Source organism: Astyanax mexicanus, unplaced genomic scaffold, assembly GCF_023375975.1.
Source record: "Astyanax mexicanus isolate ESR-SI-001 unplaced genomic scaffold, AstMex3_surface scaffold_51, whole genome shotgun sequence".
Lineage (NCBI taxonomy): Eukaryota > Metazoa > Chordata > Actinopteri > Characiformes > Acestrorhamphidae > Astyanax > Astyanax mexicanus.
The window spans coordinates 117,501-142,209 of record NW_026040061.1 but is presented as its reverse complement, the minus strand read 5'-3'; the positions used below and the strand labels follow the sequence as shown (position 1 = coordinate 142,209).

At 39.5% G+C, this 24,709-nt stretch overlaps 2 protein-coding genes across 12 annotated transcripts in view; both read right to left on the bottom strand.

Moving 5' to 3' along the window:
* The window catches only part of LOC125780418 (NACHT, LRR and PYD domains-containing protein 12-like), a 119,801-nt gene extending 107,155 nt beyond the window's left edge, over nt 1-12,646 (bottom strand). For 5 of the 7 annotated variants that reach the window (XM_049474086.1, XM_049474092.1, XM_049474093.1 and 2 more), the window contains exons 1-4: nt 12,605-12,646; nt 11,781-11,863; nt 8,122-8,229; nt 7,896-8,009 (exon numbers count right to left, since the gene is read on the bottom strand). In XM_049474086.1, the coding sequence (XP_049330043.1) occupies nt 7,896-8,009; nt 8,122-8,229; nt 11,781-11,830 (272 nt within the window). In that variant the 5' untranslated portion in view covers nt 11,831-11,863; nt 12,605-12,646. Of the gene's footprint in view, nt 1-4,888; nt 5,596-5,806; nt 5,997-6,630; nt 6,680-7,669; nt 7,784-7,895; nt 8,010-8,121; nt 8,230-11,780; nt 11,864-12,604 lie in introns of all 7 variants that reach the window. The other 2 variants (XM_049474087.1, XM_049474090.1) reach the window with 2 other exon arrangements.
* Nucleotides 12,647-15,669: 3,023 nt separating this feature from the next.
* Nucleotides 15,670-24,709, bottom strand: part of LOC125797563 (pleckstrin homology-like domain family B member 3) — an 81,028-nt gene continuing 71,988 nt past the window's right edge. For all 5 annotated transcript variants that reach the window (XM_049474084.1, XM_049474083.1, XM_049474081.1 and 2 more), the window contains 6 exons: nt 21,082-21,247; nt 20,179-20,266; nt 18,790-19,032; nt 18,460-18,664; nt 18,141-18,226; nt 15,670-17,549 (listed from right to left, as the gene is read on the bottom strand). In XM_049474084.1, the coding sequence (XP_049330041.1) occupies nt 17,415-17,549; nt 18,141-18,226; nt 18,460-18,664; nt 18,790-19,032; nt 20,179-20,266; nt 21,082-21,247 (923 nt within the window). In that variant the 3' untranslated portion in view covers nt 15,670-17,414. The remainder of the gene's footprint in view (nt 17,550-18,140; nt 18,227-18,459; nt 18,665-18,789; nt 19,033-20,178; nt 20,267-21,081; nt 21,248-24,709) is intronic.

Here is a 24,709-nt window from a genome sequence, read left to right as displayed (position 1 = left end):
TCCTAACTTTAAAATATGAAATGTAGACACAAAATTAAACTTTCACTATTCAACATGTAAGCCATTTTTTGAACAAGAAAAACAATGTGTGAGGTTTGATAAATTGTTTAAGGAAATAGATGTATTGTTGATAATTGTGGAAAGCAATCTGCTTGGCATTGTATATGCATAAATACATATTGAACATATTGATCAGTAAATGTAAAGCATTGTTCGGATTTTATTTGCTATAATAATGTGGACAAAGCAAAGCATAAAATTGTTTATTTATATTGATAATATTATTATCTGTAATGGAAAGATTGATACAGAGAAATTTAATCACGTTCCACTTATCCCAATTCTTAAAGCACTAAATAAAATCAACTAAATATAGAAATCAAGTCTTTATAAAAATCTTGGGAACTGAATAAAGTCAGAAATATAATTACTTAATACATAGCACACCGCAGAAAACAAAGTGGCAGGTAAAATAATATAGCCACAAGCGGTGATGCTAAAGTCCAAGCAAAAGTAACCCAAGAAAGGCCAATACATCAATATGGAACCATTCCTGACACAGAAGCCACATTATGTGTGGTTTGTTTGAGTTTAAAACTTTGGGCCCTGATATTCTATCAATCAGTGTGGAGATGAATGGGAGAATAGAGCAGCTGATCATTAAAACTTTACATGGAGCAATAATAATAAACATGATTCAGATGTATTTCCAAATGTTTGTTCCTTATTTATTATCTATATAGTATTTTATATATATTATATATTTTATATTGTATATAGTACACAGTTTTGTGCTGTGAAGCAGTAAAATATGGTCTGTACAATGATGCTGCAGAATTGAGGTGTGTTCTTTGGCTTTGGTAGTGTGTGTGAGAGTGGAAGCGTATGAGCGTGTGTGCATGCATGAGAAATAGTGTGTGTCTAGTGGTAAACTGGGTGGTGAAAATTGGTTTGTAAAAGCTAATTTGGATATAAGAGATTAGTTATAGCCACGTGGAAGCAGTTACACTAAAATGGAAAGGGATGTGAACAAAAGTAAGGTAAGAGCCAGTAATTAATGGTGTTGATAATTAAATGTTGCAATTTACAATTGAAAATTACTAAATGTTACGGATTGAACGCACTTTTGACAGTAAAGATCATGATTGAGTATAACTGAAAATCAGGACAACTGAAAAAGGTAAGAAAACAAAAATTGGGCTGAAATCTGTGCACAGACAAAATTTAAATATGAAATAATTAACTTCCAAGGGGAAATTAGAGCTCAAGTTAAGTGTGATAAATGTATTTTAACCATGTATTTTAACTTGCAGGAAGGAGACACGGAGGACGTCTTAAAAGACTTCCAAAATGAATAGAGAACCTTAAACATGATTATAATGAATACAAAAGTCTCGTTTCAGATCTGTTTACACAGGGGGAGAAGGAGGACGTGGTGCAAAGGTGGACCAGTCCAGACACAGAGTGAGGGCTCCTCCGCCACTACGCACGAAAGGGGAATGAGCATGGCTGGATTGAGCCTTTCCGGGTGACTGAGAGAACAACGTACGCAGATCAACTGATAGGCGAGGGTTCTACAGCTGTGCAACAACAGAGATCGCTCACAGAGCAGCAGGAGGAGACGAGACAGCAGCAGCTGAAAAGTCTGACCCTGCAGCAGCAGCAGCAGAAGGCCTGCAGGAAGGAGGGGCAGCAGAGCCCCCGCAGCACGGGCCTGGCCTGGCCACAGCAGAGAAAAGACTTTCTCAGAGCACAGCAGCAGCAGCAGCAGCAGCACACAGCCTGGCTGTGACTGAGGAGCAGAAGTGAGGGAGTGACTCATTCAGCAACGTTTCGATTGCGTCAAAGTACACTACATACAGAAACTCTTAAACACATCTCATTAAAAACACACATAGTCTTATCACACACCAACTCATACTTTTCATTCACTGATATTGCAGACATCAAGAGCCAGAATAAAGCTCTTCGTACGTGGGGCTGAGGTAGTCTACCTTCAGAATCCTGAAACAAGAAGAAAGAAGAAGAGAACTACACGCATTGTAACTTTAACATTTACACATATAAGGTTATAAACTGTGATTTGCTAAATAAGGGGGGGAACACATTATTTTTTCTTTACAGGTTGTCCTGGACATTGTTTTTCTTTACAGGTTGCCTTGGACTCTTGAAAAAACGGAATTGTAAAAAAAAATATATATATACACTCTGTAACCTTAACACTTACACATATAGGGCTATAGATAACAAGTTTACTAAGTAGTGGGAACCTTAGAGGGAAAACACATTTATGGTTTAATAATGGCTTGGTACGGTAAAAGGGGGTGGAACAGGGCAAAGTACGGACACCATAACGAACCAGCACTCCCTCCAGTTATTCCAATATGGCTCCAGGTAATAATAACCATTACTCTAATGGGTATCATGATAATAAAGACTGTAAACCACCATGTATTTTACCTATACTGGAGTGTGAGGAAGAGCAGGAGGAAATGCTGTAAACCAACCAGTCTTGGGGATGACTTTAAGGCAATGATGTCACTTCCTCCTTTGATAGGGTTCGAATTATTGGCCGCCTGGGGCAGAGGGGTCGTGGGAGAATTTTTCCTGTCAAAATTGGTTGGAAGGCTGCCGGACAGGTTTTTGCTCCCACCATTAGTAAAATGTTCACACATATGTTTATCAAGTGTTGAACATATGTAAATACATATTTGGAGGAATTACAATGTGTTGACGTATCTGGTTGATACGTCAAAAGGGAGAATTGAAGAGTAACTGTTTATTTTACCTTGAGTGTATTGACAAATATCTTTCAGTTATGATTACTTATCTTAGTATCTATAATTACATAATCATTGTGTGAAACCTTGTATTCTATATGCATAACCAATACTCACATTGTATTTGATCATTTTTATTACTCACAGTGTATTTTACATGCATTTATATAGAAGATTAACCAATAATCACAGTATATTCTTTACATATATAGTAAAACATTGTTTGATCAGGCATGTGACTAACACAGACTCTATTGTGACAAATTAACCCACATGATACATAAGGCGTTTACTAACACATAGGGTCTATTGTATGGCGGTCTAATCACGCGTTACTAACACATTAACATATAACATATGAGATTTATTATGAGACTTGTGTAGCTCATGCTTGAAGCATTTCGTTTACTGCATGTCTCTGACTAACGACCATCAATCATCAGCTAGTGCACTCTGTATGAACTGAATTGATACAAAGGAGACTTCAGGACGAACAGTGCGGCCTTTCTCTCTGTGCGTGCAAAGTCCTTCACCTACCAAAGCAGGAGGACGCGTGCACATAGGGAGGGCGGCACTGTCTAATTACTGGAACAATACCACACTGTCTGACTGGACCCAGTCAATTCTTAAAACAATACCACACTGTCCGGCTGGATACAGTCAAGGCCAAACACTAGTGGTCCGGTCAGACCTGTGAAACTTGAACACTAACACGTGAAAATATGCATGCTAACATGAGATGATTTTAGCAACGCCTCATCAGCAGGTTTCACGTCATTTGGGGTATAAAACATGGAGTCAGATCAGAGGGGGGGTCAGAACTTATGCTGGGACGGCTGTTAGACGGTCTTTCATGTGTGGGTTCTCCTGAATATTCAGTACTTTGTAATAAATACTTGGTTTGCTTTCAACTTCACTCTACCTGTCTGCGACTCTCTATCAAACGAACACGCAGGGGAGTTGTACCCCGGACGAGAGGTGGGTGTTGACCCACCTTTCATTTTCTTTTCTACAACATTGCCCAGGTGTGTCATGTTACATTGATTATTTAAACAATAAATTGCACTGAATATCTATGTTCAGTTTCAGATTTGGGTTTTGCAGGTGCAGACCCGACCATTTATAGTTAGAGATGTAACCAATATGAAAACCAGAGTCTATGGGTAAAAAAAAAACAAGCATTTGTAAAGTGGAGAGGAGATGGAACATCACTGGTGCACTAAGCAACAGATGTTGACAAGGTGACAAAGGAAAACCACAGCAGTTGATGAAACAGAAACATTGTGCATGCTTTAAAGAAAGTTAGTGACATCAGCAACAACCTCCAGATGGTAGAAATGAAGGTATCACAATCTACTCTTTACAGAAGTCTTAATAAACAGAAGTAAAGAGGATTCAACATAAAGTAAAAAAGCACTAATTAGCAAGAAGAATAGGAAGTCCAGGCTGGAACTGGCCAAGAAATACAGAGAGAAGCATATGGGCTGATGAGACAAGTGTGCTGGCTTTACTGTGTTGATTTTTGTTGTTTTTTGAGACTAAAATATATCCACATAAAGAGGACTTTACTGAAAACAAAACCTACCTATAGTAGCTTACTCATTTACAGGCAGGAATTACTGTAAAACTAGCTTGCTAACCACTGGAAGATTCTTGATTAAACTGGACTAACTGTAAAATGCAGACCACTTGCCCTCAGCATGCTGGCTTTACTCACTTTACAAATAAAATGTAGCATTTCTGCATTACCACACTGAAATATCTCCAAACAAACAAACAAACAGAGCCAGGATACTTTCTCTAGTCTGTTTAGGATCAGAGTCACTTGTCCCACTGTACTTCTGACTCTTGACTTTGATCTGAAATATCAGGAAGCGTGTGAACATCTGCGTCAGGGTTTTGGGGATTTCTCCACCTTCAGCATCACTCAGCATTCTCTCTAGAACAGTGGCTGTAATCCAGCAGAAGACCGGTATGTGGCACATGATGTAGAGGCTTCTTGAAGACCTGATGTGTGAGAAGACTTTGTTGGCCAGGTCCTCATCCCTGATCCTCTTCTTGAAGTACTCCTCTTTCTAAGGATCATTGAAACCCCGCACTTCTGTTACCTGATCAACACAATAAGGAGGGATCTGACTGACCGCTGCTGGTCGAGAGGTGATCCAGAGGAGAGCAGAGGGAAGCAGATTCCCCTTGATGAGGTTCGTCAGCAGAACATCCACTGAGGTTTGCTCTTCTATATCCACCAAGTTCTCATTGTTCTGGAAATCCAGAGGCAGTCGACATTCATCCAGACCGTCAAAGATGAACATGATCTTATAGCTCTTATAATGTCTTGGTTTTAAATCTTGTGTTTCTGGGAAGAAGCGCTGAAGAAGATTCACCAGGCTGAGCTTCGTCTCCTTCATCAGATTCAGTTCTCTAAAAGGAAGTGGAAATATGAAGAGAACATCCTGATTCACTCCTCCTTCAGCCCAGTCCAGGATGTACTTCTGCACTGAGACTGTTTTTCCAATTCCAGCAACTCCTTTAGTCAGTACAGTTTTGATGGGCTGGTTCTGTTCTGGTAAGGGTTTAAATATGTCGTTACATTTGATTGGTCTTTCCTCTGTTGTCCTTTTCCTGGATGCAGCCTCAATCTGCTTCACCTCATGTTCCTGATTGATGTCTCCACCTCCTCCCTCTGTGATGTAGAGCTCTGTGTAGATCTCATTCAGAAGTGCTGACTTTATGTGGTCTGAGATTCCTTCATTAATTCTCTGATATTTTTCCCTCAGTTTGGATTTTATTTTTTCTTGACATGCTGGGGCCAATTCTGATTACAGACAATAAGGAACATATAATCAGCTGTGATCAAGCATTAAAGACGCCATGTAGAACAAATCTATGATACAGTAAATTAATAATTTAATAATAAAGATTGCAGTATGTTGTTTTATACTGCAATACATTCTTATTCTCTTTAAAATCAGGACTTCACTAAAAAAAATAATTAGCCCCAGGTTGGTACCAATGGTAACTCTTACGGCTCTCTAGTGTGTTGGCGAGGTCTGTCTGCTTCATGTTCCTCAGGATATGCAGTGTGATCTTCAGCACCCCCTCCCTCTGATCATCCTCCACCTCTCCCTCAGAGCATGCTGGGTAATCTGAACTCAGGAGCTTCTTGAATGTGTTCAGCTCATTCTTCACTAGAGAGATAAACTTCTCCTGCAGCTCCTGATTAAGAACAAACATCAGTGTTGAAAAGGGCATTAGGGCAGGACCCCTCTCCAGGGATGTGCTCTGACATGTCCACAAGAAACCCCTCATGCAACAACTAGTTCTTTTCCTTATGCTAAATACTGCTATACTAGCATACGTGTTAATTATACTGATAAGCATATATATAATTGTATTTCATTGCTGTATATGAATGTTGTTACAGAACCACATTTGAAGAGTGTGGGTACTTCAATAAACACCCCCTTTTAACTGGCATTGTTGTGCATATATTCCTGTCTCTGACTGGACAGCCGTAGCGATTGCCTTTTTTGGTGAACCGCCTAGGGAAGTTGGAAACAACAAGATACTCTCCTTTACAATCAGAGAATCACTAAAGCTGTGACAGAGAAGAGAGAGATGATCTGAACAATCTGAACATCAGAGAGGCACTATTCTGAGGAGGGGTAAAGTTACAGATGCTATTGGGTGTAAAACATCATGTTACTGAGCACCAAACATTAACAATATTACATTATAATACACCAGAAACTAAATATGAATTAATGTTTAATTGATCAAAACCTTAAAGTAAAAGTGAGTAATAAATAAATCAGGGACATCCTCATCATGCATATGATTTAGGACTAACCTTGAATATATTGTCCAGATTTTCCCGGATAATGTTTTCTTTCTTCTCTCTGTGGACAAAAAGAAAATCCAAACTGTGACCCACAGGAACAAAATCAGACAGTAACTGATCATTTAATCCCCTAAGGAAAAATAAATGGGATCCTATTGGAAAAGGGCCACCTGCATCAGGAAGGATACTACTCACCCAGCGCGCTCACTTTTTAGCCCAATGTGTTAATTCTATTATAAAGTGTATGGGCCAAGTACTAAACTGATCAGAGCTGTATGTTTATTTACCAGTAATGTAATGTTGTGTAGCTATTCGTTTAGGATGTTTTTATTGAATGAGACATTTCTCAGTGTGCGTGATATTTATGTGTTAGTTTTGTGTGGTACTGTGATTTCAATATAAATGGGTATTGTCTCTTTAAGAGAAACACTGTTTTGGGGGAAAGCCGTGGATTAGTAAGTGCAGGGGAAAGTTTGGGTAGTGAGGTTTTCTTACCGTGGCCAGAGTTTTGTTTAATAACTGTACTTGGGGAAATTGGTAATTATCTAACTGACCGACGTGGCATGAGTAAACCATTGCTTCACTTTAACTAAAGATTTTGCCTCTGTGTAACTCGGAAGAGGAGGCAGGATGCAAACGCAAGTCGGTTTTATTTTTCATATTTAGCAAAAATAAACAAAGAACAAAAGACTAGGGAGGAACTATAATGAATAAGGATACTGAAACCGCAGTGATCAGCTTTTCACCCAGTCTTCTCTGGAACGCTTGAAAGCAGAACTAAAACGTTTTCATACACTGCGCTGAGAACACGTATCAGGCAAACACCTGCTCCCTCATTGGATAGATGCATCGCGTTGGACAGATTCATTTGCATAAAGTTCACCTCGGGTCAACTTTTCATCGCATCCTCCACACGCATCCATGATGCACCATGCCACTGTGTCTGACGGAGCTGGCGCTTACTGTAGGAAATATATGGGATAAATCGCTGTGCGTTGACATGTCGGAGCAGTGTAAATGCAGCGTGAGGCTTTGATCTTTCACTCACTTTGGGTCAGAGGTCACAGTTTCACTGCTGAACATTGGAGGAGGATCCATGGACCAATCACTCTTCATAGACACTCCACTGGGCTCTGGAGAAGCTCTTCTCTGGGTTTCAGTTCTGTTAACATTAAACACAGTGAAACTCCAACACACAGCACATCTTTAATAAAGATCAGGAACTGAAGAGCTTCACTCTCAGAACAGAACAGTAGTTTAGTGCAGTGATGTACCGAGACCCAGAGCTTCCTCCTCCACTGCTGAACCTTAGAGGATGATCCATGGACCAATCACTCTTCATAGACACTCCACTGGGTTCTGGAGAAGCTCCTCTCTGGGTTTCAGTTCTGTTAACATTAAACACAGTGAAACTCCAACACACAGCACATCTTTAATAAAGATCAGGAACTGAAGAGCTTCACTCTCAGAACAGAACAGTAGTTTAGTGCAGTGATGTACCGAGACCCAGAGCTTCCTCCTCCACTGCTGAACTCTAGAGGAGGACTCATGGACCGATCACTCTTCATAGACACTCCACTGGGGGCTGGAGAAGCTTCTCTCTTCCTCCTAAAAACAGATATTTATAATGATTGATGATGAGAGTAAAGTGTGGAGTAAACTCATTCACAGGTTCCAGACTAACTATTTCATAACTGTTCCAGAAGCTTCCCAAAGCTTTCTGTCGGCCGTCCCAAACTGAAAATCCCTCGTGCAATAAATAAAGCAGATGAACACAGTAGCTGCGGTCCGTTCTGAGGGTAGCTGCCTAGGTAGTCATTGCCTTCAAACACAGCTCCCTCGTTCGGCAGCATTTTAACCTAATAAGAACCTTATGCAGCAGTGTGTTTGGGACACGCTTTGAAGCCAACATAACATTGTGGGCTCTCTTCACTAATTCAAGTTTTTAACCACTTACCTCAGAATAAATTCCAAACAGCAGCTGCAGCTATTTCACTTTTATTTACACTTCTGCAGCAATGCACTAATCAAAATATTACAGATAAACTTGAATATTTATGATTTACTTTAATTTATACACTTAATCACTTCACACTCTGAGTACCATCAGTTTTATTTATTTTATTCTATTTATTTCTGATTAGATGCTTTGTAGAAATGCATGAGTAATGTAATATAATAAATAGTTTGTACAACCCATCAAAGCTATATCATCAAACTAAGCTACATTTCACACTATAGTACATTTATACACAGCCAGCTCATCTTGATATTTTAGATATAAAAAAACAAAAAGATAACATGCTTCATACATTTTATTTTAATTTGCAAATAAGAGTGAAATTTACCCAGATCCACTAGTTCAGATGTGATTCTACAATAAGGATAGTGAGAATAAAAATACAAAAGGCAAAATGAATAATGTTAAGAATAATGTTAAGAAAAAAACTCTTCATAAAAGGAGCTAACACTGCCTCCAGCCAGTCTGAGTGGAGCTCTTTCCCCCGTTATAAGAGCCTCTTCCTTGGTAATCATGTTCATAGCTGGAGACAAAATAATCTGAATTAGTAACAGCACTAACAGTGAGAACACAAATTCACCTATTTACACATTAAATCACTCAGTTACAGGTTAATCTACAGTTATTCAGTCTAACAGTTAAACTATTTACACATTAAATCGCTCAGTTACAGGTTAATCTACAGTTATTCCCTCTAACAGTTAAACTATTTACACATTAAATCACTCAGTTACAGGTTAATCTACAGTTATTCCCTCTAACAGTTAAACTATTTACACATTAAATCGCTCAGTTACAGGTTAATCTACAGTTATTCCCTCTAACAGTTAAACTATTTACACATTAAATCGCTCAGTTACAGGTTAATCTACAGTGATTCTTTATAACAGTTAAAACTTGTACTCTGTCGACTGACTGATGCTGCTTGTGTGCCTGCAGGGTGCCCCAGCCTCGTTTGGTACTCGGAAATCCAGCGAGCATTTTTAGCTTTCCCGGTGAATCAGCTAACATGCTAAGCTAACGGTACGTTCAGCAGGTCAGGTCTTACTTTAAATCAAGTACAGGCGAAAACCACACTGGAAAACAACTTAAAACAGTGTAAAATGTTCTAGTTTGATGAACTAGGCAGCAGTGAGTACAAATACAGGAGAAAATTACTTACATTTGTACAGAAACTCCCGCGCAGCGCTGACTCCGTCCATCATGTTTTCAAATCTGAGTGCTGAAACTCTAAGCTGGTGAAATGCATCATAGGATTGCCTTTGCTGTAAAGCATATATCTCACACTTTCTTCAGAACTGGGGTAAAATAAACATGCTGCCTATTAAGAAAGATACGCTGCCTACAGAATGGGACAGTCCTTTTCTCAGGAGCGTTCACAGGCTGCCTAAAACTGCTTCAGAATGGAACTCAGATAATGATATAAGAGAAGTGAAATGAAGTTTATAAGACTTACAGGAAGTGTGCAATGATTCTTTAAACTAAATTATGCTGGTGCATATATTTGGGCACCCTTCTCGTTTTAGTGATTTGATTACATTTGGGGGTGGTGGTGGGGGGGTTTGGTTCATATCAGAAACAGGTGGATTTCCCCCCCAAAAAATGGTACAGAACAGAGGCATCGCCTAGAGCAATTTGTTTCGCTCAGCTCAGCTGCATTATTAATGAGGAGGCAGACCACTGACCAGCTACCGCCAATCACAGTGCCGGTTCACGGATAAAGTCCCGCCTTTCAGGAGAAACAGCCAATCAGCTTGCTGGTTTTGCAGAGCGAGGAGGAGACTTAGGGCTTTTAAATGCTAATAAAATCAAATTCATGCTGTTTTCCAGATTTTCAAATATGCACACTACTCGCCACTGCACACTACACGCCACTGCACACTACACGCCACTGCACACTACACGCCACTGCACACTACACGCCACTGCACACTACACGCCACTTACTTTATTAAGTGTTTTTTAAAGCAGAGAAAGCTCTAGAATATGGAGAACAGTGGGAATCCGCAGTAGAATATACAGAAACAGGGTGTAGAAACACTGATCTAAAGTGACTTCTGTTCATTTGTAGTTTAGAGTAACACCACAGTAGAGCACATGTCCTGGGTAAACAGAGGGATTTCAGGCAAATCCAAAATGTTTTTTTCTGGATTTATTTACTGTAATTGTATGTTTTTAGCAACTATACAGCAAGTTATTGTGACAATGTTTTTATGGTGTCATTTATTATTGAGAAGGGGTAGAAGAGATGGTTGAGCTGCAGAGAGAGGAAATGTGGAGAGAACTGAAATGAACTGATCAGGACTGACAAATATAATAATAATAATAATAATAATAATAATAATAATAATAATAATAATAATAATAATAACCACATCCGTTATTTTATTTTAAATATTAGGTGATAACTCATCAGATTTTGTTATTAATGTATATAATTCAGATATTGCACGCATATGTTTTTTAACAACAGTAAATGTAAAGTGGAGTAGCAGGTTTACGTTGTAAAATGACCTTTACTTGGATGTAACTAATAATAAACAGAAGTACTGAAAAAAGGTTTATTTGTGATTTAACGTAATTCCACAAATGTTGTTCTAAGACATTACAGGGTGGGCTTTGGTTCATATTCGCAAATGTGTGTCCCCCCCAATATCAAACCCGCTCCTACGTTCTTGACCTACATAAACGGGTGAATCCAGTTACAGAAAGGGTTTCAACAACAATAATATTTTCTGCAGATTACGGTAAAATTCTGCAATAAAAGCAGAACCAGGGATTAGCATGTATTAAAAACATTCGTTTATTTTATAGGTGCATTATTTATATTTTTCCTAAAGAATGAATATCATAAAAAGACTATGTACATGTATTTGTAAGCACTAAAAGTTCTGATTAGAATAAATATTGATTATATTTATAATAACTAAAGAAAACTGATAGAGAGAAATATTATGTGAACTAAGTCAGGATTTCTAGATTCATCTGCAGGTGAGAGATTTTGTTTTTGCTAGTTTGTTAAATGATTTTCTATGTTTAAATGCAGCACAGGGTTCTGACTCTGGTTCAGGAGAACCTCGGTTCTGAGTATTTAAAATGTATTTTACTTAAAATAAAATCTATCAGTTAATTTACTCACTTTAGGACAGAGGCTCCTCCTCCACTGCTGGAGTTCTGAGGATCCATCATTTACTCTTCTTCATTCACACACAGCTGGAACCCCTGAGAACAGATCAGCCATTACAATAAAACCACTATTCTTACAATAATAACATTATTATCAGAACTGCATTAAACAATTCCTGATAAACAAACAAAACCAACAAAAACAGGGAACATTTCATAACAGTGTGATTTCAAATTACAAATTAGCTTAGATTACAGAGACATTTACTGCTATAATTATAATTCAACTATTACTAGTAATATTAAGACATTAAACTGCATGCATAAAAAACTAATATTATTATTAGTAGTATGATACTGAATCAGAAACATTATTTAAGTATAATATTAAAGAATAGGATTAAAAACACGAACACACCACGTGGCCTTGAGCTCCCTGCTGGTTGAACAGCGCTACTGCATATAAACACGCCTTTATAGCAGCTCCGTGTTTTTATCTCCCCAACAGATCAAAGCCCACATTAAGCAGTAATGCGCTTTAAACAGCATAAACTACACTGTGATCAATAAATATCGATCTATATCTGCGCATTTCTCTTCAGTTTACAGCATTATTGATCTGTTACAGCTGATTGTTCTCCAGCCGGTCTGATCTAGACCAGGTCCAGGTCTGATCCAGGCCCGGTTCAGATCTCCATGCTGATCCTGGTTCTTCCAGTGGAATCGGACACTGAGCTGAGCTTAAAGAACCGGTTCTGGATCTGAGGAACCTTTAGAACCGGTTCTGACTTTAAGCTACACGGTTCTGTTCTACATTCTCTTCAGTTCTGAACTTACCGAGTGAATCCGGACTTCTGTTCTCTTCTAATGGAGGAAACTCAACTTACTTTCACTTCCTCCTTCACTGCGTTTCATCTCTCTCTTTCCCGCTCTGTTTCTAAACCCCGCCCCCTCCTTCACTCTTTTTATTTTTAATGAATTGTATAATAAACTGTGCACAAATAATACAATTTACAAAACTCCAACAGTCACTATTTTGTAAAACAAATATTACTAATAACTATTATCAAATATAAAAAGTAAAAATAACAATAATAAAGGCTTCATTAACACTGTGGTCATCACAATTTTCAAATCTATAGTTTGTTAGGATTTATTTTATTAACACTATAATTATCTCTCTGAATAAAATACCACTATTACCAATACTGGTTACCACATTTGTAATAATTTAATTATGAATTTGATTATGATTATGATATATATTCCAACGTCACATTATTAATAATGTACATGTATCCAGTTCCAGTAGTATAATAAATGATATTGGGCAGATATAACATGTAGTACATGTTAAATGGAAAATGAGAATAGTGTAAATTGTACCTTTTATATCAATCAATAATAAAAAAATTATTTAATTTAACTTTACTTTACTTTGATAATAATTCTAAAACAAAAAGAGTTAGGTAAAAAAAAAAGCCCACTGTCTCCATCTAGTGTTCTTGAGATGGACGACATCTAACATAAATGCAATTATAGCAAAAAGTTAAAACATTATGACCATCTGTCATGTGTTTCGAGCTCTGAAGGAGGTGTTTTAGCGATAAATAGTAAACAGACTATCGAACAACACTGGCTAATTAACTACATCTGTGGATTTATTAATTTATTTTTAATAAATTATTTCTTTACAGTGTTTTAGTATTTAGAAATATATTTTTAGAAATATTCATATAACAAACACCACACTAAAAGTTACAATGTTAAATACTAGATAACTTACTGTGGGTGATGTGTTCATTCTTTATGTTAAATGCTGGAATCTGGGGAAAAAAACTACTCAATAACTCAAAGACTCATACATCAGTTTTATTGATTATTGAGTACAAAACCATAGTTATCTTTATCGACTTGAACAATGTCATGATATTAAATCTAAGTATTTTATGTCAATACCTGCATGTAATAGTTTGAATGAGAGATAATCATATAATTATTTATTATTAAAAATATCTGCCTATTATTTCTGACAGAGAGAATCTGTACAGGAAACAATAATTGAAAGTCAGTGTTTAATGTTTGAGGTAAATTTAAGGATATCACAGTTTGGTTCTCTTTAAATGTATCAGATTCTTACTCTCACCCATTTTTCAAGAACTGACTGTTTACTTGCTGCCTAATATAGCTATTTACCCACCCATTCACATCACCAACAGTGGTTTTAATGTAATGATTAACTCTAATACAAAGTTTGTTATTTGTTACACATTAAACCAACACTTTCCTCTGTGTATTGCATTTTTCTAACATAAAACACGAATATTGAAATAACTCATTAAGTAATACGGAGCCTGAGCCATTTTAGTAACATACATAAATGTGTTAGTAAAATAACATACATATTCTCCATTTAGCTCCGAAATAGCTGAAAATATGCATTTATTCACAGAAAACTGCAGATAAATAAATGATGGGAAGAAGCCTGTCCATGAAGAGAACCATCAATAACAGTGTTTACTGTTCACTGAAAACCAGCAGTAGAATAACAGTATTTTATTATTTAATTAGTTTAAACACTATTACATCAGAATTTACCATAAAATATAATCAGCAGGAAGGTTTAAGGAGTTTCCAGCGTAAACTCTCTGGAATCTCCGGCTGATGGAGGAGAAATATTAGTTTAAAAATCTGTTAAACTGGCTCTTAAACTGAGGTAAAATTGGAGGATAACTTACTGTACTGTACTTTACTGGGGTAAATTAATTAAAATAACAGATAGCAGTGAGAAGAACAGTGAGAATAGTGGTAATTAGTTTAATCTAAACACTTAAAACTCTTCTTATTCAGGTACAGCAGCTAATAAATGCTCTTTCTCCTCAGAAACTTCAGCAGCGTTTAGCTACAGCCAGTAATTTACCCGCTTCTGAACTTAAACTGCGCCTAAAACCAGCATTTAATTAGTCTAGATTAAACTAAACTTCTTTAATCTCATCAACTTACCCATAAATTATTAGTGTTTCCTCCGTTTATTAAACAGTTTAAGAGAAACGGGGCTAATTCACTGCTAACTCTGTTAGCTGCTAACAGGCTAATGTGACAGGAATCTGACAGGAGAGCGTCTCGCGCCGAATCACAGCGCGCATAAAGAGCGCGTGAGAGCAGCGCTAATATAAACTACTGCTTTAAAACCACTGAAACTCACCTAAAATTACCTAAAATCACCTGAAATAACCCAAAAACTCACATAAAATCACCTGAACTCACCTGTCTCGCTGCTTCTAGAAACACCCAGCAGGAGTACTGATCTACAAACGCTGAAATAACCGAGTTATTAATGATCATATTCCCTGATCCTTCCTTCCTTACGATAAATATTTATCTATTTTTAAAGATAAATTAATCCATTAAAAAATAAAGACATTTTAAAAACAAATACTGATATATCTTACTAATAATAATATTAGCAATTACATTAAAATATTACTACTAATGCACACTATTAAACTTGTTTAATAATTTTTGAAATTATTAGTAGAGGAGGAGATCTGGTACGTTTGGTGATGGGCTGTTTCAGTAAAGGCACTGGTTCTCCACATGCTGAATCAGTTCTTCTCCTGATCATATGGTTCTTCTAAACACAATAGAACATCCTGGTAACTGATCTCTTCACTACTCCTAAAAAACAGAATCTTAGTTTAATATTATCTAAAAACTCTAAGCCTTAAGACATATCTAGCTAAATTATTACTTGATAATTTGTGGTATAGATATGAGACCAGAAGCCGTGGGTTTCGGCTAGTTTAGCAGTAAAAACAGTGGTACAGAGTAAGAAAAGTGATCTGAATAGTGTTTAAAAAAAGTGTACTAGAAAAAAAAAACTGAGCAGCTCAATTCACATCTGAGAAAAAAAAACATTTTATTGCTTACTTAATGACAGCATTTATAAAAGTAATTATGTTAATAACAGGAGTTACTGCAGGTGTTCTGTGTAACAGTCACTCTTAGGGTGTACTCACACTAGGCCCGTTTTGGTTGAATCGTGCCGGAGCACGGTTCGGCCCCCTCCCCACTCCCCCGCAGGCCTGCACTCACACTGCGCTAAACCATCCGTGCCCGAGCACGCTTTCGTCAACAGGTGACTTTTGTTTTGAAGAACAGTATGCGCGCGCAAAACAATGGAGTTCAGGATTGTACTGTTGTTTTTGTTTCTCTGGAGTCGTTTTGGGCGTGCAAATACGCAACTGAACCAGAGATTCATTGATTGTGCAACACAGCGATTTACTGCTAATCGTGCTGCACGTGTAAGAAGGTTTTTACACAAGCAGCAGACGTCCAGGGAGAAATTTGCAGCTTTACTCGCGGACTACAATTCACGTTTATCAGTAAGGTAAGAGACGTACTTGCTATATACATAAATAGTGACCAAAGGAGCGAAACATAAAACTCAAGTAATAATAAAATGTGTCACTGACGTCATCTTGATCCGTGCCCGGGGCACGGTTTGCGCTCACACTAGCCAAACGAACCGTGCTTTGGGAGGTAACCGTGCCCGGGCACGGTTCGGATCGCCTAGTGTGAGTACACCCTTACATTCATTTAATTTCTACATTTTAATGTTAATACATGAAGCAGCCCCGTAATAAATAACATTCCCGTCCCCACAGTAATGTAATGTAGTTCTCATATTATATACAGACCGTTCTCACACTAATAGCACTTTTCCACCAACGTGGAACAGACTCTGTTCTGGTTCGCTAACCAAATTTTAAATCGTTCAACACATTTCCACCAAGAAATTTGAAAAAAAAAAAAAAATAGTAGGTTCTTCAGCGCAAAACCGGGAGTGGTTGTGTAACTCCCTCTGTTGATTATGTATGCTGTGACATATCCTCGGCTCCACTATAACTGGTGAAAACTAAAAGCACCAATGGTTCTAAAAGCCTGAAAGGAACCAGTTCAGAACCAGCGTTATTTTGGGCCAAAAGCACTATGAAAGAACGCAAGAATCCAGTCATCCAACAGACACTAAGAGAACATTTACCAGCACAGGAATCCAAGTGTCCTGAGCGATTGAGGAGCAGGTGGAGGAGTTGTGGAGGATGGAGGAGAAGGCACTGGAGGATGGATGGAGGAGTTGGTGAAAGAGTGGGTTGTAGCATGGATGAAGTGGGTGCAGGATGGAGGACAAGTGGGTGGAGGAGTGGTTGGAGAAAAGAGAAATGGTTGAAGGATGGAGGAAAAGTGGGTGAGGAAGTGGTTAAAGGATGGGTGGTAGAGGATGGAGAATTGGTTGGAGGATGGAGGAAAGGTGGGTGGGAAAGTGGTTAAAAGATGGGTGGTAGAGGATGGAGAAGTGGTTGAAAATAGGTGGTAGAGTGGAGAAGTGGTTGGAGGATGAAGGAGAAGTGGGTGGAGAGCTGGTTAAAAGATGGATTGTAGAGAATGGAGAAGTGGGTGGTGGATTAAGGAGTGGGTGGAGAGGTGGTTAAAGGATGGGTGGTAGAGGATGGACAAGTGGTTGGAGGATGGAGGAAAAATGGATGGGGAAGTGGTTGAAAATAGGTGGTAGAGGATGGAAAAGTGTTTGGAGGATGAAGGAGAAGTGGGTGGAGAGGTGGTTGGAGGATGGGTGGAGGAGTACTGGTCAGTATCTGCTGTGCTCGTCTGTTGCCGTGACGATGACGTCCATCCATATCCGCATGCTCTCGGCGCTCGGAGCTACGAGGAAAAAGAGGCGCTCGTACGTCTTCACGCAGAACGTCAGACTGGGCCGAGGAGACTGGGGGAAGAACAAACACAGTTAGAACCAGAACCGGTTCTACAGAAGTATTTACACTGATAAGAACTGAGATCAGATTTAAATGGACCAAACATAACCGTGCTAATGTAGGCCCTTTATAGCAACAGGCTAAGTTTGGGGTATTAGCCGTGCTAGCCTAGCATCTTCTGTTATAAAGTAAAGTAGTAGGAGTCACATGACCAATCAACTGAATCAGGGATCAGATATCAATACGGTTTGTCTTATCACTCAGCGGACTGTGTCCTGCTCTCCTCCTGTAACAGACTGTGTCCTGGTATCTCTAAGCTCCTGCAAACCTTCTTAAAACATATGTGGATGAATTATCCTGGAGGAGCTGAACCACCTGTACCACCTGAAACGGCTGTAGGTACCTCCTCCTGCTACCAGTAGTGATACGGACAATAGCAGAACACAGAAGAATAAGAAAAGTGTTTTAAGACAAGGTTCTAAATCCTAATCAATTCCTTCAGAAAACCCAGATCAGACCCAGAAAATCAGAATGTTGGAATGTGGGAACTCAGAACATCAATAATAAGGAGGAAGAGGGAGGAGCAGGTGTGGAGGACTCACGGTGGTGGCGGTACGGAGATGATCATAGTACACCTCCTCTATAGCCTGGAAATAGATCACTCCCTTCAGCTTCCTCTCATCAGGATCTGCAGAGACAAAAAAAGAGTCATATCAACATTATAGAGCGCCCCCTACACTTCCTTTAGTGTATTACAGTCTGTCAGAATGAGCGTGTGGATCATAGGAACATTATAGAGTGCCCCCTACACTTCCTTTAGTGTATTACAGTCTGTCAGAATGAGCGTGTGGATCATAGGAACATTATAGAGTGTTATAGAGGACCGCCTATGCTTTCTGTCTCTACTGCTGTGGGTCTCACCAGTGTAATAGGCCAGTCTTCGGTGGTCGAGGTCGAACAGGAACCATCTGCGCCTCCAGGTTTTGACCCGGCCGCCGCGTTTGGTCAGGAATCCCTCACAGCGTCTCGCCGACACACACACCCCGCCACAACCCGCCACCCCGTGACCCAGACCCTCCACATGGGCCCGCAGGTCAAAGTTCACCGTCAGGGACAGCGGCACCCCCTGCTCACCAGAGAACAGTACAGTCGAAACCCCAAACAGAACCGTACAGAACCTAAACACACACACACGTATACACACACTCACACACACACATACACACAAACACCTAAACACAGCTGCGTTACCTGTGTGGGGACGTAGGTTGGACTGGCCTTATGCTCCTCCTCAGTGTGTGTATGAGTGTGTGTGTTTGGCTGTGTGTTGGGGTGTGTGTTTGGCTGGGTGTTTGGCTGTGTGTTGGGGTGTGTGTTTGACTGGGTGTTTGGCTGTGTGTTGGGGTGTGTGTTTGACTGGGTGTTTGGCTGTGTGTTGGGGTGTGTGCTTGGTGTCTCCAGCTCCCCCTGTGTCTCCTTCTGCCTTTGCTTTTCCTGCAGTGAGAAACAAAAGATTACAAACACACCCACAGACAAACACACAAACACACACACACAAACACAAACACTTTTTACTGTAGATAATTGATAAATAATATAGATATTAACTGTTAATTTAATAACGCACCGCTGATCTCTGCAAATCTTGGCCTGCAGTTAAGGATCACTGGTGTGGTCTGATTAGACACTGTCTTTACACCACAAGAGGGTGTAAGAGTGCTTCCCCTTCTGCCCTATAAAAAGCTTCTCAGATGATAATATTAGGTAGTGTTCCTCTTGGTGAGAGATCTTTCTGACTGCTAGACACACCTCTACAATCCACTCAAACACGTTCTGCGCAGTTAAGGGACTTCGAATTGCCCTCAGTCTTGGCGGTCTGTCAGCCGGAAACCATTGCCTTCATTTGTGGTGGTGTCTTTCGTGAACAGAACCTGTATCCTTCAGACTGGAGCAGTATCACTTTTAATGATGAGTCCAGGTTCTGACTGGGTTCTGATGAGGGTCAGGTTTGAGTTTGGAGGCCCGTGGTGAGCGGTGCTTCAAATCTGTCTTTGCTGTGGACTGAAGAGTTCACACTGTAAACTGCAGCGTGATTGATGATCTGGAGAGCATCTCAAACATCAGTCAGTCACCCCTAGTAGTGAAACACGGGAAGCACGAACACTAACTCATGGCAGAACTTCCAACTGATAGCATTTTTCAGCAGGATGATGCTCACTCACACACAGAACGGGTTTCCCATTGCGATACTTCGTCCTGCTCATAAGCCAGATTTATCACCAATCAAGCATTTCTGTGTTTAAGTACGAGTACAGTACACACTGTACAGTTTTCCCTAATAAACCTCTCTCTCTAATATTCACTACACTGCAGAAGGTGTTCACTCACACATATAAATCACTGAATCCTGGTGTTGCAGTCACTTCCATGGCCACAGGCTGCTAACAGTGCAGTACCAGAGTTAGCATTCCTCAACATTATTAGCACTGCTTAATTGTTTACGATTATTGTGCATGCTGGTGTGTATATTGTGTATGTGTGTGTGTGCTGTGTGTGAGAAAGTGTGTGGGTGTTTTTGATGTGTGTGTGTTCTGTGTGTGTTGTGCGTGAGTGTTGTGGATGTGTGTGTGTGTTACTCACTCTCCCCTTCAGTAAGCGTTCTCTCTCAGCTTTAGCCTCCCTCAGCTTCCTCTCGATCTCCACCAGGTCCAGCAAACACAGACTGGGACTATAAAAAAACACTGTTTCTTTAATCATACATTTATCTCAGGAATGCTAATCTAATCATACGTTTACCTCAGTAGAGATATTCTAACCATACATTTACCTCAGCAGTGCTACTCTAATTGTATATTTATCTCAGAAGTGCTATCCTAATCTTACATTTACCTCAGCGGTGCAATTCTTATTATACATTTACCTCAGAAGTGCTATTCTAATCATATATTTACTCTAGCAGAGCTATCCTAATAATACATTTAAATCAGCAATGCTATTTAATCATATATTTATCTTAGCAGCACTACTCTAATCACACATTTGCTTGAGCTGACCCATCCTAACAATACATTTACATCAGCAATGCTATTTTAGTCATAAAGTTAGCTCTGTATTGCTATTCTAATCCTCAGCAGTGTTATTCTAATCATACATTTACCTAAGTAGTGCTATTCTAATTATACATTTACCAAGTGCTATTTTAATTTCACATTTACTTCAGGATTGCTATTTTAATAATATATTTACCTCAGAAATTTTATTCTTATTAAACATTTACCTCAGAATTTGTATTCTAATCATACAGCAGTGCTATTTAAGCCATACATTTACTTCAGCAGAGCTATTCCAATCATACATTTACCTCAGCAAAGCTATCCTATTAATAAATTAACATCAGCAATGCTACTCTAATGATACATTTACATCAGCAATGCTACTCTAATGATACATTTACATCAGCACTTCTATGCTATTTGTTGGTTGCAAAATATTTTGTGCTAGTTGTTATTACTAGCACCGCCCACATGTGTGCTCTGGACTCACCTGGCTGCTCTGGAGCTGCTGGTGCTGTTACATGGTGTCAGGTATCCATTAGCATTAGCGCTAACATTGTGCCTGACTTTAACGCTGCCGTTACTCAGTCTGTGGGCGGGATGAGGAAGAGGAGTCTGAACTTCATGACCCAGCATGTCCGGAACCGTCCTCAGTACTGAAACACACACACCAAACGTGCACACACACACACATTATACACACATAGACATACACACGCATTATACACACATACATACACACACATACACAATCATACATACACACACACACTATACACACCACACACACACCAGTGGTGAGTAAACAGAGATATTGGAACAGAGCCATTCTGTAAACACCTGTTCACACACTGCTGTGTGCTAATGACTGACTCATACCCCCTCACACACACACACATACACACACACACACACACACACACACACACAGGCACTCCCAGGACTTTCCAGACTTTCTCCAGGCTGATGGAACTGTGGGCACTTCAGAACTGTAATCTGATACCCTGTTACCGATCTATAGCTATTATTAGCCATTATTAGCTAATATTATTAACTATATATAAGAAAGATAATCAATACAATCCTGTAGCACTGTCCACACCGTCAAACCCTTGTTAATTATTCATAGAGCTATGAGGCTAATGTAGCTAACATGTAAAGAAAGCGTATACCTTAACAATTAGCACTGGAGCTCATGATGCTAATGATGGTAAGTATGCTAATAAAACTAATGGCATTCACAGAGACCAGTGAATTAGTTTTACTGGTTTACTGGAACAAACTGGTTCACAACAATGAGTCTTTATGAGTCTCGCCCGTCCTCCCTCTCTGCAGGTGTGTGTGTGAGGTTCTGTAAAGAGTCGTTACTGTAAAGACAGGAATACGTGTTCACACAGAACCGCAGCGGCAGAACCGGTTCTACCTGTACCAGCAGGTAAAGGACACGCCCACTGCAGCTCCACTCCAATCCCAGCCCTTCCCTCCGCCCACACACTGCAGCTCATTCAGCAGACCAACACAAAGCTAACTACCATCCTAAATCACCACAATCACAAACACTGACTGGTTATAATCATTGCTACTGATCACTGACTGGTTATAATCACTGCTACTGATCACTGACTGGTTATAATCACTGCTACTGATCACTGACTGGTTATAATCACCGCTGCTGAGCACTGACTGGTTATAATCACTGCTACTGATCACTGACTGGTTATAATCACCGCTGCTGAGCACTGACTGGTTATAATCACTGCTACTGACCACTGACTGGTTATAATCACCGCTACTGAGCACTGACTGGTTATAATCACTGCTACTGATCACTGACTGGTTATAATCACCGCTGCTGAGCACTGACTGGTTATAATCACCGCTACTGATCACTGACTGGTTATAATCACTGCTACTGACCACTGACTGGTTATAATCACTGCTACTGATCACTGACTGGTTATAATCACTGCTACTGAGCACTGCCTGGTTATAATCACCGCTACTGGGCACTGACTGGTTAAAATCACCGCTACTGAGCACTGGCTGGTTATAATCACTGCTACTGACCACTGACTGGTTAAAATCACTGCTACTGATCACTGACTGGTTATAATCACTGCTACTGAGCACTGACTGGTTATAATCACTGCTACTGAGCACTGACTGGTTATAATCACCGCTACTGAGCACTGACTGGTTATAATCACTGCTACTGAGCACTGGTTATAATCACTGCTACTGACCACTGACTGGTTAAAATCACTGCTACTGATCACTGACTGGTTAAAATCACTGCTACTGAGCACTGACTGGTTATAATCACTGCTACTGATCACTGACTGGTTATAATCACTGCTACTGATCACTGACTGGTTAAAATCACTGCTACTGAGCACTGACTGGTTATAATCACTGCTACTGAGCACTGACTGGTTATAATCACTGCTACTGAGCACTGACTGGTTATAATCACTGCTACTGAGCACTGACTGATTATAATCACTGCTACTGATCACTGACTGGTTATAATCACTGCTACTGAGCACTGACTGGTTATAATCACTGCTACTGAGCACTGACTGGTTATAATCACTGCTACTGAGCGCTGACTGATTATAATCACTGCTACTGATCACTGATTGGTTAAAATAACTGCTACTGAGCGCTGACTGGTTATAATCACTGCTACTAATTACTAACTGGTTATAATAACTGCTACTGAATGGTTATAACCACTGCTACTGAGCATTAAGTTGTTATAATCACCGCTACTGAGTGCTGACTGGTTACTATCACTGCTACTGAGCACTGACTGGTTATAATCACTACTAATAAGTACTAACTGGTCTTAAACACTGATACTGAACCCTGACTAGTTATGAGCACTTCTACTGAGCACTGACTGATTATAATCACTGCTACTGAGAACTGACGGATCCTAATGACTGCTACTGATCGCTGACTGGTTATAATCACCGGAACTGAACGCTGACTGGTTATAATCACTGCAACTGAACGCTGACAGGTTATAATCACTTCTACTGAGCACTGACTGCTACTAAATGCTGGTTGGTTATAATCATTGCTACCGAGGACTAACTGGTTACTATCACTACTACTGAGCACTGACTGGTTATAATCACTGCTACTAAGTACTAAATAATAACTGCTACTGAGCACTAACTGGTTATAATTCCCGCTTCTGAGTACTGACTGGTTATAATCACTGCTACCGAGTAGTGACTGGTTATAATCACTACTACTGAATGCTGATTGGTTAAAATCACTGCTACTAAGCGGTGAATGCTTATAATCACTGCTAATGAATGCTGACTGGTTATAATCATTTCTACTGAGTACTGATTGGTTATAATTACTACTAATAAGTGATGACTGGTTATAATCACTGCTACTGAAGGCTGACTGGTTATAATCACTGTTACTGGGTACTGACTAGTTATAATCACTTCTACTGAGTACTGATTGGTTATAATCACTGCTACTAAGTGGTGTCTGGTTATACTTACTGCTACTGAAGGCTGACTGGTTATAATCACTGCTACTAAGTGGTGTCTGGTTATACTTACTGCTACTGAAGGCTGACTGGTTATAATCACTGCTACTAAGTGGTGACTGGTCTTAATCACTGCTACTGAACCCTTACAGGTAATTATCACTGTTACTGAGTACTGACTGGTCTTAATCACTGCTACTGAACCCTGACTGGTAATTATCACTGCTACTGAGTGCTGACTGATCTTAATCACTGCTACTGAGCGCTGACTGGTTACGATCACTGCTACTGAAGGCTGACTGGTTATAATCACTGCTACTAAGTGGTGACTGGTCTTAATCACTGCTACTGAACCCTGACTGGTAATTATCACTGTTACTGAGTACTGACTGGTCTTAATCACTGCTACTGAGTGCTGAATGATCTTAATCACTGCTACTGATCACTGACTGGTAATTATCACTGCTACTGAGTACTGACTGGTTACTATCACTGCTACTGAGTACTGATTGGTTATAATCACTGTTAATAAGTGGTGTCTGTTTATAATCACTGCTACTGAAGGCTGACTGGGTATAATCACTGTTACTGAGTATTGACTGGC